This window comes from Bolinopsis microptera, chromosome 5, assembly GCF_026151205.1.
Source record: "Bolinopsis microptera isolate Bmic1 chromosome 5, MBARI_Bmic_1.0, whole genome shotgun sequence".
Taxonomy (NCBI): domain Eukaryota; kingdom Metazoa; phylum Ctenophora; class Tentaculata; order Lobata; family Bolinopsidae; genus Bolinopsis; species Bolinopsis microptera.
In genome coordinates, this window is record NC_087076.1 from 16,724,757 (window position 1) to 16,746,047 (window position 21,291).

The 21,291-nt window shown below is 38.2% G+C and overlaps 3 protein-coding genes across 3 annotated transcripts in view; 2 read left to right on the forward strand and 1 right to left on the reverse strand.

Annotated features, from left to right (window-relative positions):
• LOC134814730 (coiled-coil domain-containing protein 171-like) overlaps positions 1-5,890 on the forward strand; it is a 30,225-nt gene extending 24,335 nt beyond the window's left edge. The window contains exons 17-24 of the mRNA XM_063822920.1: positions 2,374-2,468; positions 2,651-2,755; positions 3,096-3,215; positions 3,365-3,452; positions 3,741-3,920; positions 4,324-4,406; positions 4,528-4,654; positions 4,823-5,890. Of these exons, the coding sequence (XP_063678990.1) occupies positions 2,374-2,468; positions 2,651-2,755; positions 3,096-3,215; positions 3,365-3,452; positions 3,741-3,920; positions 4,324-4,406; positions 4,528-4,654; positions 4,823-5,401 (1,377 nt within the window). The 3' untranslated portion in view covers positions 5,402-5,890. The remainder of the gene's footprint in view (positions 1-2,373; positions 2,469-2,650; positions 2,756-3,095; positions 3,216-3,364; positions 3,453-3,740; positions 3,921-4,323; positions 4,407-4,527; positions 4,655-4,822) is intronic.
• A 521-nt stretch (positions 5,891-6,411) lies between these two features.
• On the forward strand, positions 6,412-15,950 carry LOC134814936 (glutamate receptor ionotropic, kainate 2-like). Its single transcript, XM_063823290.1, has 21 exons — positions 6,412-6,554; positions 6,991-7,146; positions 7,438-7,560; positions 7,762-7,835; positions 7,992-8,061; positions 8,246-8,439; positions 8,662-8,910; positions 9,144-9,329; positions 9,463-9,621; positions 9,733-9,819; positions 10,035-10,235; positions 10,402-10,568; positions 10,691-10,842; positions 11,084-11,335; positions 11,458-11,639; positions 11,923-12,041; positions 12,770-12,908; positions 13,092-13,211; positions 13,432-13,536; positions 15,189-15,346; positions 15,492-15,950. Exons 1-21 carry the CDS (start codon positions 6,443-6,445, stop codon positions 15,841-15,843), a joined length of 3,357 nt encoding a protein of 1,118 aa, XP_063679360.1. The 5' UTR covers positions 6,412-6,442; the 3' UTR covers positions 15,844-15,950.
• Positions 15,951-15,996: 46 nt separating this feature from the next.
• LOC134814940 (probable Bax inhibitor 1) lies at positions 15,997-21,187 on the reverse strand. The gene is made up of 8 exons (XM_063823301.1): positions 21,084-21,187; positions 20,780-20,885; positions 20,367-20,457; positions 19,806-19,884; positions 18,096-18,273; positions 17,555-17,655; positions 17,314-17,395; positions 15,997-16,354 (listed from the first exon to the last, which is right to left on the reverse strand). Exons 1-8 carry the CDS (start codon positions 21,164-21,166, stop codon positions 16,337-16,339), a joined length of 738 nt encoding a protein of 245 aa, XP_063679371.1. The 5' UTR covers positions 21,167-21,187; the 3' UTR covers positions 15,997-16,336.
• Positions 21,188-21,291: the final 104 nt, after the last annotated feature.

Genomic DNA, 21,291 nt, shown 5'->3' on the forward strand with positions numbered 1-21,291 from the left:
GCTTATCGAATGTATTAATAAATGTAGAACTGGTTAGGAGTTTGAAAGAGGCCATCTCCGGTTCTTAGAAACATCACCCATCTGTTACATCCTTTCAAAATCCAAAGCTTTTTCTGTCAAATTAAATTGTCTTTATTTGACTTCCTATGTCTATACTCTCCCGTTTATCTCTTAACATTTTAGGATGCTGCTCAAAATAGTTTATCTTTTTGTTTGCAGTTCCTAATTTTCTCCCTGTGAGATCTCACTGCTGAGTGCTGATCACTCACAGAAATAAGGCCAGGCTTGTCCTTAACATTATTATTCTTTCCACCATTAATGTTATATAATACTTACTACTTCCAGTAAAGCAGTACAGTGAGGTCTTTTTACTGAAAAAAACTTTTGTTTTTGACTGATTAGATATTATGCTTATTATCGTACATTTATGAATATTAATTACATACCTAACCATGTTAAGGTACAAGATGGGAATATGCAAGTTTCTACGTTACCGATATCATTTCATCCCTTTACTGATATTGTGTGTTTTTGTCGCTGCTATCCTCTTGGCTCGGCATAGATCTCCAGAGCACTACAAAAAGGAAAAGATTTTCCACCTGAGCGCTTTGGGAAACTGGCAAGAAGGACTGAGCTTCTTTAGTGTTGGACTGGTTCTCATCGGTAGTCTGATGTATGTGTTAGCTGGAGAAATACTTCGACAGAGAATGAAGCAGATCAAATATGGGGCAGGTGATAATGTGGATAATGAAACAGGTATTGATATGGATAATAAAGCAGGTATTGAAGTGGGTAATGGAGTGGGTGATGAAACGGATACTTTTATCTCGGAAACACAATCCGCCTTAAGTCATAATGAAGCAGAAAATGCTCAACCATGCCCCATAAAAATATGCCACATCGTTGCTAAGTATCCCTGTATTTATTGGTTCGGATCATCATCTTTGTTCCTGGGTTTGGTTATCACGGGCTGTTTCCAACAGTCTTTCAACAAACCTTGGCATCTAATCGGCCTAGTTTTTATCGGCTTGGGTTTTCTTGCGATGTTCCTATACGATCAAAGTTTTTTATGGTGCCCCAAAACATCAGCTGATAAAAGAAAACACATTTGCATTGCCAGGTGGTTTCAAATACTAATTTTCTTTGTCATTTCCGTCTCGGGAATTGTTTGTGTTACGACAAACTTTATGGCTCAAGATGAATGGAGTGCCGGAAAAGATGCGAAATTAGAGGAACTTGAAAAAAACGGAAATATTACAGAAAAGAAATGTCCCGGAAAATCTGTCAACGACTGGCTGAATGGAGGAGATTACCCAGATTATTATCCGTGTAAAAGCAAGAGTCTGTGGGGGAAAGATGACCCAGGGTTTAACCTCTACATCATATCTGCTATCACTGAGGTCATCATGTTTATTGCCGTAGTGATATATTCGTTCACTTACTGCTGTCTCCTGGAAAAACAGGAGAAAACTTGGCCAGAGTGGGCCCCAGAGGTTTGGATTGAAAAGGAAAGAGCTGAAAAAAAGGAAAAAGCGAGGGAAAAAAAGGAAAAAGCTGAGGAAGTTTGAAAAAGAGGAAGAAGCTGAAGAAGTAGATCGCTCTTCTCCCAAGTGTTTCCAATTCTCAATCTGAAGCATAGTCTCGTTCCCCAACTATGATCTAGGGAATGATATTTTTAGGAAAAAATAGTTACAATTATCTTATTAACATTAATTAACAATTAATGATTAAGGTACATTTTGGTATACAGTGGTTTTAGACCGATTAGTGCAATCGTGTTCGATAAGTTGGTCTATTTACAATTGCTTATTAGTTTTATACTGTATTTGCTGGTGATTTGCTGTAAATAGGCAACATAAGGTAAATTAATAATTTTCATGCGAAGAAAGGTTTTTAAATTAGTATGTAATATGTATTATGTTATTATTTTTATGATTTATTCCCCCGAAAATTATTGAAACAGTAAATATCATAATTAAGTTAGGTGACATTTTGTAATGACTGTATTGTTTCATTTGTCAGAATTAAGTTAGAGTTAGTGTTGAATCATTAGTGTTTAATCATTGGAACACACAGGGTGTTCCAAACAAACAAAAGCGAGGGTATTATTTTATTAGCATGATTTTAGTTATATGTATTTCAATCAAGCAGTGTTTAAATTTTATGATTATTATTTTCATGCCTCCGAAGTTAAAATCGTTATTATTCTTCCTAACATTTTTCAATGTAGCAATCTTGAATTGTCACATTCCAAATTTTTAGTAAAAATCAGTCGGATTCGATAGACCTGCGAATCAAACGACAAGAAAACCTATCAGTAACACCCAATAAACTAACAAACTCCTAAAATTTAACCACCGCCCCACATTTCAGTCGATAATAGCTGAAGTCCAGTCTGAGGAGCTAGTGTCACTCTCAAACGCTTTGTCTGACCAGGAAACTACTCAACATCCCATATTCAAATTCAGGTACCCTGCCTGCGGAGATAAACTCATCTGTTTTTTGTACCTGTTTAGATTTTGGAATTTTGACCATGTTCTTATAAATATGTACAATGAATATTTTGGTTATGAAAACAATAACCAACTAATAATTTGTAATTTATTATAAATTTAAGTAGAAGTAAGAAATAATAAAACGTCACTCACAGAAAAGGGGTTATAGCAGTGCTAGCAGCAAACAGACTGAAAGTGTTGGGGAGAGAGTTTAAACAGAACTATGTGCTTGGAGTACCCGAGGGGAACAACCCTATCACGTGAGCGCAGTTTAAATAATAAATATTGTCGTGGTTATTGTTGTTGTTGTATAAAGCAATCCTTGCTTTATTATGAATTTTAGCGTCCAGATTATCAAATACGTTCCACATTTTGGCTGTAAACTAAACAACATATCCTGGATTGCTATTATACAGGGTGGGCCAAAAGTCAGTACCCATACGTTGGCCTTAATAGCTCCGCCGTGTTTTATATTTGAGAGCTGTTGCTTTGCAGATGGCATACTGTACTTACTGGTTCGAGGATTCCGTCGTCAAAATTTGAAAATTCGAATATTTTAGACCACGCCCATTGTAGCTTTATGATAAGTTAATCTCTCAGATGGCTGGAAAGTGAAGGTCTGGATAAGCTGGTGACTAGTTCAGTGCGACATTGGAGAAGGCGACCGTTAGCGAACACAGCTGATAAATTAGTTTCTGCTATTTACAACAACACTTCTACGTTAGTTCACTTATTATTCTTAGATTCAAAATAATTAAGTGTTCATTTTAATAAACTTTTCTAAATTTACGAGTCCTGCAAACTAGCGGTGTTACGCGAACTGTGCCCCATTTATATTAGTAAAGTTTTACGACTAAAAATATCCTCAGGTTGTGTGCCGAAATGTATTCAGGAAGTCTTCTCCACAAAATAGCCCTAGGACAGAGAGACGTGGCACACGCATACAACTTACCGAATGTAGGTGAAATGTTAGATGGTTTTCTTCTCTTGCGAGCCATAATTGTATTACATTTATCTTCTGATGTAAACTTGTAGCATGCTTATTCCATCGAGCCTAATTTGTGCTGCAACTCATAATTAGGCAAGCACTCCGGAACTTGTGTACATTCCGCGACTTTACACACATTTAACACCGACAGATGAATACACGCGTGTTACAAATCACCTCGATCGATTAGGCCTCAAATCGTTTATCCTCCCCAAAAGCTCTAATTATTTACCATATAAGGGCATATCATGTTTCAGCCGGTTGGAAACGTGCGGACATTTGTGTTAAACCTCACTCAAAGACTGCACTCTGTTGAAATTGAACGGAGGTCCCTTATCGCAAAAGTGAACCACTGGCAAAAAGAGGCGACTGGATTGAAGGGAGCCGTTGAACAAACCGACATTCTCAGCCGCAAGGTGCAGGAGCTAGAGAGCATGGTAAGCATTACTTCACGGAACGCGCGAACGCCAAACGGGATTTTAATAATGAGTAAAAAAATGTAAGCGCTAAGTGTAACCATGCAAGTTAAGTAAAAATCGAATTACTAACGTTGATATAAATATTAATGATGAAATACATTTTTTCTGTAAATTAAGTGATGAATTACGAGCAATTCAACAAATTATCAATAATGACTAATGATTATTGATATGATAAATTTAATTCAGTTCAATTTAATTCATTCGATATTATTATTATATCTAGTTTTTAACAGGCTGTCAAATAAAACTTATGAAATTGTCTAGCCGTACAGTGACTTGTGGCTCAAACTTTTATAACCTTACTATATTTGCGACAAGACATGACGATCAACGATGAATGACAAACCACTTCACTCAGGCGTTCGATACCGTCCCTCTCTCAAAGCATGAAGGAGTGATGAGAGAATTGGCTTCGGTAATGTCCAGAGAAGAATGTTTGAGGTAATTGATGGTTTGTAACAACAAACGAGAATATTCTTCAAAAAACAATTTTGTCAAACACGTAATATTACTTATTATTTTGAAAGAGTATTTTGATTATTATCATCGCAACTTCATCCAGAGAGGAGTCTCATAACATGAGAGGGCACCTCAAAAGATTGGAGGAGGACTATGAAAATGTTTTGTCTCAACTAAATGAGCGTTCAGAAACATTAGATGAGGCTATCAAGGAACTGTCTAATCAGAAGGTTAATGAAACTATAACAGTATTGCGGGTATACAGTTTATGGATGAGAATACAGTAATAACAAATGCTTCCAAATTCACAAGCAGTATAAAATTGTGGCTATTTTCTTTCAATTTTCAAGACCTGTATATGTACCTCACTCACCCATTACTGAACGATAACATCCCAGGTACAACACAGACAGTCAGAACAGACGCAACGACAAAACACCCGCAAGATATCGTCTTTGGAGGGCGACAAGAAAACCATATTTGAGCAACTGCAGACCGTTCAGAAATGTGCGGACATTAGAATCAGAGACCATGAGATCCTGATGGGTTACCTCTCCAAACTGCAAGTAGCACTCCAGGAACGTAAGATAAGAGTGACGTCCGGGAATCTGAGCAGCAATACTGGGTATTTGTCTGCGGATGGAGATCACAACGTGGAGGTGGAGGAGGTTCAGAAGATCTGTGCTATGTACGAAGATATCCTGAAACTTACTCATCGCCGAGTGAACGGTTTAGAGCGAGATGTACAGAGTTTTAAATCTCATACTGACTCTTTAAAAGGGGAACTCTCAGCTGCTTGTCAGAGACTTGCCCTAGAGGATATCCCGGTTGGTAAACCTCTGGTGGGTTTCGACTTAAATAAAAACGAAAGTCTAGTTCCTCTAGTCCAGAGATCGGATTCTCAGGTCAAGGAACTGGGAGCCAAGGTCGGGCAGAACTTTTCAGATGTTATTGATAATGTTATGAGTTGGTCTTGAACCTTTATAATAAAGTGTTAAAATTGGGTTATTTGACGGCGGATAATTTTAATCGTACGTCCTATTTTGTAGAACGTGCTATGGTCTACGAGGATTTTATAATTCTACAGTTCTACACATTTGGCTACGACATGTTATTTCTTGATATCCGGAAATTCTCTACCAAACGAGTTTAGCGGAAGTTTATCTAATTAGTGGCCATGTGGTGATGTGGTAGTACATATGATTGGGTGCTCTCATAATATCCGACCATTTCATTGATTTCCGGAACGATTTGGCATGGGAATCTTTTTCGTACATTTTATTGAAGTTATTGGATGTTGTTACGGTTGAGCAGTATTTGTCTGTGAATTTAGGACTAAGTTTTTATTTTTATTTGTATCGACAATCGAGTTTCTAAGACTGAAATCGAATTTTTTGTATATAATATTCATATCAATTGTACACATACCAACTATTTAAACATAATGCATGCCACTTGGCGCTTAATATGACGATTTTAATTTGTGTTCAATAATTCTGTCCGTATCTGAGAATGTATTCAGAAATTTAGGTCAAAAATTCAAAAAGATGAAGAAATTCCAGGAACTGGAATGTTTTTATCTGATAAGGTCCAATCCGGTGGTAGAGATATCCAATAAGCTGAGTAAATCTAAAGTATGCTTGTAATTACAAATAATCACGAGGTAAGCCCACACTTCCGCGTACCAGTAGGTCAAAATGCCCAATAAATACTTGCATTATTGCTCTGTACTTCTGTAGAAAGCTCGCTTGGTTTTAAATTAGTACTACCATTGGATTACAAGCTAGCGTCACCTGATAACTTCAGATCTCGCATTATATAGTATATATATATTAATACGATATTTTTGTTGTTGTTGTTGAGAATACTGATAAATCTTATCCCGTTCTGAGCGCATTGACATTTTTTTGACGGTTACATTGTTAAAAGCATTTGTAAATTACACCTTTTATTGTAAACTTAAGTTTTATAAACACCTCTTTAACACGAGGTGTAGAGAAGGTTAGCTGAAGTCGGTGATGGTCATCGTACTGTTTTTAGTCCACTTCTACCTTCTAGCTCTGTGTCAGTCTTTCTACGACTATGGGACCGGGTCGGGATTTGGCCAGCCGCCTTCAGATGTCCACATCGGTGAATATTTGTGATGATATTGATTTGTCAATTAGGGGGAGGGGAAGAGGGATGCTCAGCTGATATTCAATATTGTCCTGATTCACGTCTATTTATAAATACAATTACTATGTATATGTTTAGTTGTGATATAATTAGTCTATTCTTGTAGCCAAAATTATGAAAATTAAATGGCTGCACTAAAGTGTCTTTAACTCATAGTCATAAATGTGTATTATATGGTGATTGAGAAATGACGCAAATTTAATGACACGTGACAGCGATTAAGGAAATAGATTGGTTCGGTTGCTTCATCAAGATGATTGGTTGATTGTCAAGTGTTAAAAACAGCCAAACCACCTCAGGCCGACAAGCTTTCTGGTTTATTGAAGTATATATATCGTAGTATATTAACATCGTATGATAAATTTGCTAAATGTATCTAATAATATTTCAGCGGTGTTATACAGTGTTGAATCCAGGTCGCCCTATCAAGACATAGCCGAGTTTGCAGTTATGAACTTGAACTCCGATTCTTCACTTCTACCGTACACCAAAATAAACCTGATTTTCAAGCAGTTCAGCTCAACACCCAACTCGATTGTGCAAAACGGTTAGGTCCTATCAATAATAGTACAATTTTAAAGTAACCAGATAAGTATGGAAGAATAGAATATTTATTCCATACAATATCTTTCCTCTGTCAGCTATATTCGTATTCGATATTTATCTATGCCGTAATGTTCATTGAGAACGATCGAGATCTTTTAAAGCCTTCTCTTCCATCCTTAAATACATGTCATTTGTTCACTAAACTAATTTTAATTTCTCCTTGATATTAATGATATTTCTCTTTCCTCCTTAACTCTCTTCTGTTGCGTTTTTCACAATAGTCACCTTACAGTTTGTGAAGTGCTGAAAAAAGGAGTATCTGGTATCATAGTTCCGGGATCCTCTGAAAATGTCAAGCTCATATCTGACACTGCTAGTCTCTACAATGTTCCAGTCATAGCTCCCACCGCTACTAGTATGTTATCGGGGTTTATATCATTTAATTCATCACACGAATAATTAATTGTCTGTTCAGTTTAGTTCCCTTCCACTAATGAGAGACAATCTACTACTCTCGATGTTACACTCGTTACTCATGGTAGGTATGTACTTGAAGTTGAATTGTGGCAAGAATAAGATTTGAGCGCCGGACCAATAAAATGTTTCATATTGACAGGTCCTATACTGGAGGTTAGCAACTCCCGTTCAACGCTTATCAGAATGCTGCCGTCAGATGTCTATCAAAGCAGGGTATGTTACTTGGCACCTAAAGTGCCATGTTCATCTTAAGAATCTGTTTTAGCTTGCGTACACAAATTTATAGGGAACCTGGCTGAAACGGTTTTGTTTTCAATTTGAATTTGATGATCATATGCGGATATCAAGACTGAGATTCTAATCCTGCAGGCATTGTTTGATCTGCTGAGAGAAAACGAATGGCGACAATTCGCAATCCTGACTTCATTTGATTCATATGGTGAGTTTGGGAATAACCATAAGGACGGGGGGTGGGGGGGGGGGGGGGGGGGGGTGGGGTGGTCACCATTTTCTATAGCGAATGTTTCATTTTAAAAACCATCCAACAACAAATTTGCTTCTTAATGGGTCCTCTTCAACAGCATGGCCTGATTTACTTCACCCCATAATTGACATTGAAACAGGTATAAACGGGGTCCTAGAGTTACAATGGTTAGCGACAGTACACCAATACAACATAGCTAGTGTGCAGCACATCAGAGTGGACAACCTGGACACCCTAAACGTCACCCAACAGCTCCACAACATCAAGTCCTCCATGGTACAGATTATCGTGCTGAACTGCAACTACCGTGTCGCTAACGTTGTTTTCAGACAGGTCTGAATTTCATTTTATTCATTTGTTATCTGTATAGAAAAAACACATCTGTTTCCTCGTGTGTTTCTTGGATTATTGTCTAGTAATAGTACTGGGAATTGTAACAATAAACATAGGTATGGACTATGGCTATGCCTTATTCAAGTAACCAAGTCTATTTGTATTTTAGCAAGAATCTGCTTAATTTAATACCATTAACAATCCAGCCACCAAATCTTACAGGCAAATAAAGCTGGTATGATGGGTAAAGGATACAGTTGGGTTGTTACAGATGGGGTAACTGGTGCTCACCATTTACTTGAACAAGAAAACAGACTTTACCCTGATTACCTTGACGGTTTAATTGGAACCATACCAAAATCTACTGTCGGTCCAGCTTTTCGCAAGTTTGCTAAGTTATATTCTCAAAACTTCACCCGGGAACGCCTGCTTACAACTGGATTTCTGGAGTGGAACCCCTTATCGTTAACGGTAATATTTGATACCAGCTGGTTGCGTAAATGGCCCCAATCCACATCAATTCTCTTTACCATCAATATACATCCCGGTTTTCCTTACAAATGGTACAGTGTATGACGTATGTGTTGCCAATACCAGTATGAGTAATCATCAAAATAATGCCAACAACCTCAAATATCAAATCCTAATCTGTATATCCATCAAATCCGCGCACACATCTTCAGTGCCTCGTGCCTGTATTTCAGATCTTCACACGTTTAGTGTACGACGCAGTGTTTGTCCTGGCCCACGCTCTGCACGGCCATCTCTACCGTGGTTACGAGCTGTACGAAACCAAACTCAGCTGCTGGACCGGTCCCGACCAGGTCAACGAGTTCGGACGAAGCAACTTCTGGGAAAACGGATCCACAATCGTCAGAGAAATTAAGCACGTTAGAAATTTGTTGGGCCTACTTTAAAATGCATTACACCCGAAATATAATCAAAATGCATATTTAAGCTTTATAAACATTTGAACAATTAAAGGCAAAGGTGTTGTTGGGATCTATAAAGGGATCATTTCAGGTTCAGTTTGAAGGTATAACGGGGATGATCGAGTTTGGTATAGATGGTTCCCCCTACAACAAAATGTACGAAATAGTAAACTTTAGAGATAATGGTGTTCTGAGTGTAGTTGGAAACTGGTCCTCTGACCGTGATCCGAACCTTCTTCTCTATCGACAAGTACGTAAAAACATACTTCATTATTCAGGGTTTATCGCAAAACGGAGTTACAGTACATGATACAAATTCTAAACACGCCGTTACCCACTTATTAACTAATAATATGTTTAGATTGAATATCTGGGAAAGTCAACAGATCGCCCTAAAGATATGTCTCTCAACCTAAACGGTTCTCACTTTCGTATGGGAGTTATGATGGTTAGTTAATCAGTTATAACTGCTGCATCACATACTATGCTTACTAAGCGTGTTACAAGATCGTATTATCATGGTGTTTGAAAACTGAAAAGACTTGGTCGGCATCATATCTACAATCTGTACTGTTGATTGTCAGTGTATATCTTATATATCTCGTTGTTTAATTGAACTTGAAGCCCAGCATTTCTCACCCTCACAATAGACGCCTACTTTAGGAGACTCCATTTGTGATAAAAGACGATGCTAACTGTACGGGCACGTCCTGTTACCGTGGTTACTGTGTAGACTTAGTAGCCAGGCTGTCACGCGACTTGCACTTCACCTACGAGCTTATGGAGTCAGATGATGGCAATTGGGGCGGCTACTACAACAAGACTGATTCTTGGGATGGGCTTGTCAAGATGCTCATTGATAAGGTGAAATCTTATCTCGAATCTTGAACTCTCGAAAGATAAACTTTCTCCTAATGATATTTCAAAGTTTATTGTCTCTGGCACTAGAACTAGAAGTGTTATCTTTCAGATTGAACTTTCCGATGTAAATGTTAATATGAAGTGATTTTAACGATTTTTTTTGCTTCAGAAAATAGAGGTGGCAGCTGTTCACTTGTCGATAAATTCGCTGAGAGAGCGGTACATTGACTTTACTGTTCCTTTTATGGACGCGGGCCTGATGGTGGTGGTGAAAGGAGAAACACACAGCAATAGCAACAAATACTTCTTTCTCTCCCCATTCAGTGCAGAAGTTTGGTGAGCTTTGCTTTTAAAGAACTCCAAACTTTCAACCAAGATGAAACTTTTATTTTGTTTATTATTCTCCTAGCTTTTCAAAAATCAAAGGGTCCTATTTCAACTGACTATACCTCGTCCAGGTATTGTGTTCTACTAGCTTGTGGTGGAGTAACGGTCCTGGTATGTTTGGTGAACAAGGTGTCTCCATTTGGGAAGTACGGAGCGAAGATGCACGCCCTCATGACTTGTCCTTGCAAAACTTGCACTCTCAACCGTGCACTCACTATCCAAGGTGCTACTTCTAGTTCTACGATACTAGATGCGATGAAAGAAATTGATCGAATATTGTTGTTTTAGTACTAACTATTGTAGACTATTTAAGACTATGCAAACTATTCATCAGGTTTTACGTCGGTTATCAACTTTACCATAAATACGACAACCAAGCTGCCAAGCACCAAGTTTAGTTCAAGTTGTAAAGGAATCCCCAGGCCCATCCTCAGTTACAAATCACTCATTTCCGGCTACCCCAGGCTTCAAGAGCCTCCAGAAAGCTGACGAGTACGCATGTCAAGTTGAACAACTGGAAGCAGAAGCTAAAGACCGTCTGCATCAACTGTCCATGTTCAACTCATCCTGGATGATAAACGCCTCCCTGCTCGGTCAGTCTCCAGTGGAGGGGGGACCATACTGCGCATCTGGTCGGGTTATCCTCATGGCATGGTGGTTCTTTATGATGATCTTATCCGCCATGTACACAGCCAATCTAGCTGCTTTTCTTACTGGTAAGAATTCTGTGTTACTGTTAAGCTTCGGTTTTGTGGTTCTGCGTTAAAAGTATAGGATTGTATCGAAAGTTTCAACTTAATTTGTTGTTAATTTGAATAGCTGCGTAACTATGACCCAGTAAGTCGGCTGCACGTGGGATTGCAGGGAGTAGAAGATCTGCTCCACCAGAACGAGTTCAAGTGGGGCACAGTTTTCTCAACTAACCCAGAGATACTGATGAGGAACTCTGTTAAAGACGTCTACAGACGTATCATCGCAAAGGCCATCGATGTCAGCGATGCCGAGGCTGGATATGCTAAGGTTCGTTTTCTGTGAATTAGGTTACAATTTCGAAATTACATGATGCTGTATTGATATACCTTTTCCTGAATTGTGTTTCCTATATTTTTGCATGCGATTGTTTACATCAAATAGCTTCATGTCTTCTATAATTTAAAAGACGAACAGTTTCATTCGCACGATTGATTGGCAGAGGCTTTCTATTTTCTACACAGTATGATAGTTCAATACTTCACTAGTACATCACCCACAAGCAGATTATAGATAGTCGTGATTAAAAGTGAAGGTAATTTTTTACCCTTAGGCTGGAAGGGAGAAATTTGCGTTTATCTACGAGTCTCCCTACCTAGAATACAAGCAGCAACTTTCTTGTGATAACATAACAGACTTGATGAAAGTTGGAGAAGAATTTAGTAAATTTGGGTAGGTACTGTTTCATCAGATAAGAATTAATATTTGTCATTTGTCATTTATCATTTGTCATTGCTGTCAGTGTCAGTTGAGTTCAGTCGAATTTTGCAACTGTAAAAATCATTCTAGTTCTACAATTACAATCTACATTTGTCGTACGATACTGATACTGATAGTCACACAGCAGTTTCTAGCTTAGGGGTCGTTCACATATTACGTAATCAATATTTTAGCAATTTTTACCCCCTCCCCCCCCTTCCGTAATCAACCGTAATCAAGACCCAACCCCCCTCCTCCTGACAGCAATATTACGTAATCATGACCTGACGGCTGACCCCCCCCCCCCCCCCCCCCCCCCTTGACTTTTTTCCTAGAAAACACTTTTCTCTACGTTTCATGCTACCCTGATCATGCTATCATTATTTTCATGATGAGCCGAAATCATTGTTATGATATATCCGGCCAATTGCACCATCTAAACTACTTACAATTATAGCCGGATATTCGATCAATTTCTAAATTTTATCACTATCAGAGTGAAATTGAGTGGAATTTGAATTAAGATATTGTCAAATTGTTATTATTCTAGAGGGTAAAAAAGAAAATTTTGATTACGTAATCAGCGACCGAACCCCCCCCCCCCCCCCCCCCCCCGTAATCAACCGTAAGCATTTGTAAACCCCCCCTCCCCCCTCGGCTGATTACGTAATATGTGAACGACCCCTTACAACCGTCGCTAGGTTGGCGTTTGGTATACAACGAAATGCACCGTTTGCTGAAATCATGAACCATAAGATACTGGAGTACAAGGAAGTCGGTTTGTTGGAGGAACTGTGGCAAAAGTGGTTAAAAGAGGGCGTATCCTGCAAAGGAAACGATGTTAGTTTTAACTAGATTTGACTCGTTGAAGAATGGGTAGAAGTACACGATAATTTTCAACAAAAACATTTCCTCCTGTTACTGTATTATATATGAAAGAGATATAATATCATGTACATGTAATGTAATATATAAAAAAGAAGTGAATATTTACTTTAAGAAGTAAATGTTGCTATATTCCAGCACTCAGATCTTGGCGAATCTGATGAAGTGAGCCAGCGAGGAACCACTCTGGATATGGGATATTTAGCTGGACTCTTTATAAGCTTGGGATTTATGGTCGGGATTACCATCTTTATTGTGGCAAGTAGAACTGAGACTTGATAACAGATAAACCTTATTCAAGTTCATATCATCGATCATCAAACTAATTCCTTTATACTTTCCTTTATAATTATAGAAGTAAAACTTTGTGGAATCACTGCTTACTGTTTTGGTTTGACCTTGCGTTTCATCCACCAATATTGTCATAAGATTAATCTAAAATTGTGAATTCTAATTTGTAATTCACTTACACTTGCAGGTATGTGAATTGATTTACGCTTCCCTCCTTGACGCCTACGGGAGTAAGCCTGTTTATGACGCCGCCATTTTTGTTAACCGGACCAGCAAACAGAACTATGTAACGGTAAGTTACATAGCAGATCATTTGAGACTTGTATTGGGCAGTCTTACACAAATATTTGAACTCAAAACGTACTCTACATCAGCTATTAGTATTAGCCTATTTTGGATTCCTGAAAGAACAACAGTTGTTTACTTCCAGTTCTACAGACCGTACCTTTTTTAAAGATCAGCAGCGCCAGTTATCATTTCTTGATGATATTTTCGATGTTTTAGTTACCTGGGTCCTGGGGACCCCCCAGGCTTAACGTACGTACGTTTTGGTACGTTTTGGTGAGTTTGGCAGGGCGTGCTCAGGACAACTGCATCGAGTGCGTCCTCCTCCAGCTCAGCATTGAGTTATCGTTTGTCGGAGTGTAGCCCGGAACCGGTGGTGTGTCTGGGTACTGTTCCATAAATCTGCCTAGACCAACTTTGAAACTGTCTAGCAATGTGATACTCCGGAGCTCCGATGGGAGCACGTTGAAGAGCTGAGCTGCTCTAACTCTAAAGCTGTTGTCGTAATCTGTTCTTACCGACAACTGTGCGCTTTTGTTCATGGCTGGGATCTCTGCCTTAATACCATGCCTTTGATGAGACTTGAACTCGAAGCCCGTATCGTTCGGAGCATGTTCATTAAGAATTTTCCATACATGAATAATAGAATAACGCTCTCTCCGCCTCTGGAGGGACATCAACTTAAGCTTCTTCAGCCTGTCCCAGTACTGGAGATCACGGCAGCCAGATATCTTCTAGTAAAGGATCTCTGTACAGTCTCCAGCTTTTGTATCTCTGTGACTTTTGTAGGGTTCCAGACTGGACAGCAGTACTCTAGCTTGGAGCGAACCATGCTTTTGTATAAAGTCAGCATGACTACTTGTGACCGGTCTCTAAAGGCACTCAATGTCCAAGCCGCCATTTTTCTAGCTCCTTGAACTGTCTTCTCAATGTGAGGACCCCATGACCTACTGCTGCTAACATACACTCCAAGGTCTCTGACAGTTTCCTGTGGTGATATTGCGTGTCCTTTTGGTGTAGTATACTCAACAGTCTCTGGGTAGAACGGGAGCTCTCTTAGAGCTTTTGATCCATTCAGGGGGTAGTTTACAACCTCAAACTTCTGTTCGTGTAGCTCCATGTTGTTAACACGTGACCACTCGATAACTATGTTGAGATCATCTTGCAGTAACTCCACACTACTCATTCCTCGGATAGCCCCAATCAGCTTTGTGTCGTCTGCAAAGCTGAATCCGTTACTATAGCTAATGCTGTTCAACAGATCGTTGATGTACAGGATAAATAGGATCGGTCCTAGGACTGTCCCTTGTGGCACCCCACTTGCCACTGGCTGGAAGGATGATTTGCGACCTTCAACAACGACTGTTTGTTTTCTGTTTAGCAAAAACTCTTTGATCCACCTTAAAACCTGACCACCAATTCCGTATCGACCAAGCTTGGCTAGCAGCTTCAAACGATAACAGCAATGAAATATCCAGCTCCCTTTTAGGGCACTCAACACGAATACGTACCCGTAGTATAGAGCTCTTCAACACGGCAATTGCTATAGCGTGACCCGCCGAATCATGTTGTCACACCTCAAATTATTTGTTATATAGTAGTGTTGAAAGTATTAACTAATATTAATATTAATAATAAAGTTTCACCCACACTCCACAGAGCTCAGCTCCCAAGTTTTGGACAGCACTATCTCGGAGATGGCAACTGCTGAAATATGATTTAAAGGAGCACTGGTGGACGATAGAAGCTTTCAGAAAACACAAACCCTCCAAGAAGCTCTCCAAAGATGGATCCACGCAGACAAAAAAACATTATTGGTACGGTTAATCCTTTATGTTTAACGTTTTTTGTTGCATCTGAAAGACATTTTGTTCATTAAGTTTCCTTGTTTCCATTAAACTACAAACAGCATAATATTATGATTATTGTTTATTTTCTTTCTGACCATACTTTTCATTCCAGTTTGCAGTTATCAAATTCCACGTCTGAAGATTTCCGGTCAGATTTACAAGTACCTCCCTCTGCTGATCGCACCAGAAGTGGGTCTGTTCCAGGGCTCATTGTGGCAGATAGCGGCCACAACAACACCTTCAACAACGTCCATATTCTTAACAGACTCAGAGAGGGTTCAAAGGAATATGAGAACTATTCAAAGTCGGACGCCGTGTTCTTAAGTTGCCCTGACACGACCGATGCCAAACTTAACGAGCTTCAAGTCCCGTTTTCTAAGTCAGATGCAGATATCTCTACCGTGATAAGATACAGGCAGACTGATAGAGACACCAATACTAGTAGCAGTGAGATGCTATCATAACACGATGAAATTATGTTTATACTTATTATAGTTGTCGACTGTCGGGACCCTATATTCTTATGTTCACACACTATTACATTAGCATGGTTTTTATTAGAATTTATTAGAATTATCGTCAGCCTGTCTAGTGTCTTTATAAACAATACAAATATGGAATTTTTCAGAATTTAAAACATTGCAAAATATTGCAAGCGCACAAGAAATCATTAAAATACATAACCACGTTCTTTATCTTTTTGGCAAGCTACCAAATCTATTTTATACTCTTCATTCGCTCAGCAAGAAGTCACGATCTAAGAAATAGAACAATTTTCCCTGAGAATAAAATCAAACGAAAAACTTGCAAAATACATGAAAAAAAGGTTGTATTGTCTCTGGGGTCGTCCAAACATAACTGAAAGGATGGAGAACGAGGTTTAGATGTCACTCGGTGATTTAGCGTTATTCCTCCGTTTGAATCGCTGTTCTTTAGTGTTTTGCTACACCCTCCTTCTTATTTGTTGCTTCGCCTCTGAAATATATATGTTAATCGGGGTACAAGTGAATAAGTCATCGATCAGGTTGAAGCTCGCTCTATTGTGCCTCATTTAAAACTGAACTCGCAGGGGAAAGTTCATAATATCAACTATGAACTATCATACAACTATAACATGTAATTTAGAACCCAGACCCTCAAAAAATAACCTGTCCCGTTCAAATTGAAATGCAGCAGAGTTTATTGCCACTGGTACAACTGTAGTAAAGTAGTAAATTTGCGCCACGTAGAGGAATAGAGGAAACACAAGGCTGTCGTGAATCGTCACAGAAATGACATAGCTATGATTAAATAGACCATATCTCAAGTTGGAATGGATCCAGAATAGGTGGTCGTTTATCTTACAAACTATTTATAGTGTCTGTATTTCAATGCGCTCGGATCTTATTCGCCCACGTTCTACATTTACGATATCACATGACCACGCGCCGCAATCACGTGACGTCATGACACTACATTTCGCTACACTAACTGCCAGAGCGATCAAGTTTGTACAGCACAACATATTTTGCGCCTTCCAGAAAATAACCTACTAACCGAAATTGTTCCTTAATTACACGCGGTGGCTGTATCTTCACTCCACATCAAGACTTAAGTTAAGTACAAATTACTCAATATAACAACATAATAACAAATGTTTGAAGATTAAGGCAGATATTTTGGTTTTAGTAGTCTAAATGTTATAAACCAGTTTGCAATCAAAGAAAAATAAGAATATTTGCGGAAAGTGAGGATTTGATCCGAAGAGACTAGCTTGAACACAACAACGGTTAAAATAAAAAACAACGTTAAATAAGAAGAACGTATCGATCAGTTTCTCAATACACTCTAAGATGCTAATTTCTAGTGTTCAGTTACAATTTTATAAATAACGAAAGTTAAAATCATTCCACCAGATATTCAATACTTGATTATTATTATAATTTTTTATTTACCTTCTTTTTCTCCTTGTCAGTCAAGATGATCATCAAATCTTTGAAAATGATGACGAAGTCAATGAACAAATCAACAGAGTGCCTGGGAAAGAATTAGTATCAATATTAGAGTAGAACATATAATAATAATGTGTTAGATGTTGAAAAAAAGTTTGATAGAACTATAGAACAGAGATGAGCCAAAAAGGTGCTAGGTCATAAGGTGACAAATGTAAATAATGTAACAAGATAAACCACTCACCATATGAAGTCGTTGTCTCCCAGTCGTTTCTTCTCAACGATGAGTTGGGTGTCATACATGACAAAGAGACAGGAGATAATGAGGGAAAGGTAAACTGAGAACTGAGGACAGGTTGATTATCACAATATTTTCGGGGGTTAAATAATTCTACAGGGTAGCCCAGAACTGAACAGTCATAACACGATATAGTAGGTAACAAGATCAGATATTGTTACTCGCAGTAACCAGCTATTGTTACTTGCAGTGACCAAATTTTTTTACTTGCAGTGAATAGATATGTTGTCAAATAGTTGTTCTGCCCCGCCCCCCCCCCCCCCCCCCCCCCCTGTAGTAGGAGTATAACTTGCAATTATGTGTACTGTTAAGATTTCCTGGATTGGCGACAAGCGGTAAGGGGCATGGGTTCAGTGAGATGATTTGGGATTAGTCATGACTTATGGCAAACAAAACCAAAGAATAATTTATTCGCCTCATGAACATAAAGAGCAAGAAATATCTTAAGTATATACAATAATAGATGAAAGTGCGCAGTGAAACTAACCAGAGCAATAGAAGGAACCCTGAAGAACATGTTAGCCAGGGAGAGGATAAGTAGTCCACTAAGGGCAGTGGAGAGCAGGGAGCCCAGGAAGAGCATGGACCTGCGCTCTGCGTACAGTGCTGTCAGAGTAAAGCTCACAAACACCACTGAGGTGGTCACAAACGCTGTCACGATGATCCTGAAAGAGGTGGTTTTGAGTCGGGAACCTGTTTTGAGTTGGGAACCTGTTTCGAGTTGGGAACCTGTTTTTAATGGTAACTTGTTTGGGTTCCTTGTGTTTGGGAGTATTGGAATGTTTCAGATTATTGTGTTTGGGAGTAATGGAATGTTTCAGATTATTGTGTTTGGGAGTAATGGAATGTTTCAGATTATTGTGTGTGGGAGTAATGGAATGTTTCAGATTATTGCGAACCAGACCCTAATGTGACCGACAACACAGTAAACTGTTCCCAGTGTTACAATGTTCAGGTGAATGATACTGGACTAAATTTGTAGTCTAGATCGAAGAAATCTTCAATGTTTGAGGATTATATCCGCGAATGAGTGGGTACAGCGCTTTACTTGCAAAGTAGTGAGCCTGAACAACTAGCATAGCTTTGTTGTTAAATACCTGACGTTTGTGAACTGACTTTTGGAGCATATAAGGCGTAATTATAACATTATCTATTCAACTGCAAACTTTTTAGTCTTGATCTGTTGTATGGCACGCACGAATATTGTGGATTATTGTTTTAGGTTGATAAAATTCAGAATATTCAGCAAACCGTTACTATTTTAAAATTCTCGCATTTTATATAAATAGTTACAAGACACTCTTCTTGACCCCTTTATATTGTTCATACAAAGGTATTGTTCCTGAAAAGCTAAAAATACCTTGAATAACTTGTTTTGGTATGATTGGGATTCGTACGTCAAATATCTAGCATTACATGAGACGCATTAGTTATATAATAGGTGCTTTGAGTGGAAAAGTTCAATACTTTATGATGAACAAAGATTTACTGTGAGTTCCTCAGATGCCCAAAAGTATTCTCTACAATCTACATATTGTGTTTGACAGCAAGTTCTACATCTTCATCCTTCACATCATCTACTACTATACCTACTACCCTGTTTCTTTGTTTATCTCCTTTATATTGGTATATTCTATGAGATTTGGAAGAGTATTAATAACAGGAAGGCTACAACTCGGAATAAAGAGCCTGCTGTTAAGTTACGAGATAACACTGTGAAAAGGAAGGTTAAGATAATAATAACGCTGTCTCTGATAACTGTTGGGTTTTTTGTAGCCTGGTTCCCCTATTTTTACAGCTTGGCTGAGGGGGTCTTGTTCGGTGTATCTAGGCCAGGGTTTAGAGTTACTATTGTTATGTTTTATTTTAATTTACTGTGGGATTCAGTAGTGTACGCTATGAGGACACCGTTAATTTACAACATGTTACTTAACTGTGTGTTCAATAGGAGAATTGTCAATTCTAACAGTCGATAGTAACGTTGGTTTCTACTTTTGGATTTGAAAGTGGTTTTGTTTTACGTTTATATTTGTTGTTCAGACACTCTCTTCGGACAATTAAACTTGTATATTTGTCACATAGTAGTAACTCATGTGCAGTAGTAAAAAAAAGAAAAAGTGTTGAATAAAATACATTAAATCTAACAACTCTTTTCACAAACATTTCATGAGTTGTAAATAAATTTAGTGAAACTTACGATGGATCCACAGATATGACATAGTCTAAGAGATAGGAGGATTCCAGACCAAGACAGCAGGCCAATCCACTGACATATCCTGAAAGATGAAAAATTGAGACTGTAGTCAAATCATATTAATATAAGTCTAGTTTATTCTCAAAAGTTTATACATAGTTTCAAAAGTAATAAAGGTGATACATGACACCGATGTAGTGTGTAAATCTCTCAGAATTTAGCTATGAGTATTAAAAACTACAATTGCGCAAGACTCAGCGTAACACACAATAATCACTTATATAAAATATAAATGTATTGAACAAAAGTTTTGGATTAGGGCAGGTGTGTGGAACAAAGCTATTTCGTCACTAAATTTAACAGTTGTGTGATAACTCTAAGTGATGAACCGGCTGCGAGTTAAGATAATCTACGAGTACATGGTATTAGTTGCGACCAACTAATATCGAGGTTTAATGGAATGTACAGCAAGAATGTAGTAAAGGTGCACAAAATATGCTTTATTTATTCCAATCATTATTAAATTATCAAGAAACAGTATGTTCTTAGTTTGCAGTTACTGACCGAGTCGTTTCATGGGTGTGGCAGTGTTCTTTGAAGAAGCTGTAAGGTAGATGAACACGAACAGTCCGATAATTCCACCGAAGTGAAGAACCTGAATTATCAAACATGAAAAACATATCTAAGTCTATTTAAATGTGTTAAGAACAATACTGATAATCTATACGATTGTCGTTATTCCATATCATATCTACGTTTTTATCTGTATTTTATCTGCGTTGTTTAATCAAGGTGCTATAACTAACATTGTTAGTTATAGCACCTGTTGTTAGTTTTAACCCTGCCTTAGTCAGTTGAAAGTCTGATAGCATAAAGTCTGATAGCATATGTTCCGTTTGATTTGACCAAACTAATGCCTTTCATTGCTTTATAGCTTATAATATTGACGCGGATTAGAATAAAACAAATCAACCGACTGTGCTCTTGAGATAGCAGTTGATTGCTGCTCCGAGTGCTGCGATAATGATCTCCATAGAAACACAGGCGTACACATTCTTCAAGTGAGACTTTGTGCTCTTGTCTCTGAGAACGTAAGATTTTAAACCTTAACTCATGGAACGAAAATGGATGAAAATAAAGTGATTGAAGTGGTTAGAAAATTGATTCCGCGTTTGTAGCAACACCATTACACCATGTTCTGTTAAGTTACAAAACAGACCGTCAATAAATAGTGAAAATTTCGAGAAAAAGAACCGAGAACATAGAATTAAGAAAACTTACAAGTTTGAGAAGTTGAAGATAACCTTAGGATCAAACTTGGTTTGACCGCCATTTTGCGAGAATCGGTTCGAAAACCGGTCCATTGCTGTCTAAAATAAGTTATAAATTAGCTAATTAATAAGACGATAAGTAGTAGCTGCTATAAACCGTTTTAGATGGTAAAGACAGTTCATTTGAACAGTCATAACCAAGCTCGATATGATTTTGA

What these genes read in the sequence shown, in the direction of transcription:
- LOC134814936 (XM_063823290.1), top strand. Translation starts at nt 6,443, where the DNA reads ATGGTCATCGTACTGTTTTTAGTCCACTTCTACCTTCTAGCTCTGTGT. An exon ending in TCGTCAGAGAAATTAAGCAC is followed by an intron (nt 9,330 to 9,462) that starts GTTAGAAATTTG and finishes GGATCATTTCAG; the next exon opens with GTTCAGTTTGAAGGTATAAC. An exon ending in CCGAGGCTGGATATGCTAAG is followed by an intron (nt 11,640 to 11,922) that starts GTTCGTTTTCTG and finishes TTTTACCCTTAG; the next exon opens with GCTGGAAGGGAGAAATTTGC.
- LOC134814940 (XM_063823301.1), bottom strand. Translation starts at nt 21,166, where the DNA reads ATGGACCGGTTTTCGAACCGATTCTCGCAAAATGGCGGTCAAACCAAG. An exon ending in CACACCCATGAAACGACTCG is followed by an intron (nt 19,885 to 20,366) that starts GTCAGTAACTGC and finishes TTCATCTTTCAG; the next exon opens with GATATGTCAGTGGATTGGCC. An exon ending in GGGTTCCTTCTATTGCTCTG is followed by an intron (nt 17,656 to 18,095) that starts GTTAGTTTCACT and finishes ACCTGTCCTCAG; the next exon opens with TTCTCAGTTTACCTTTCCCT.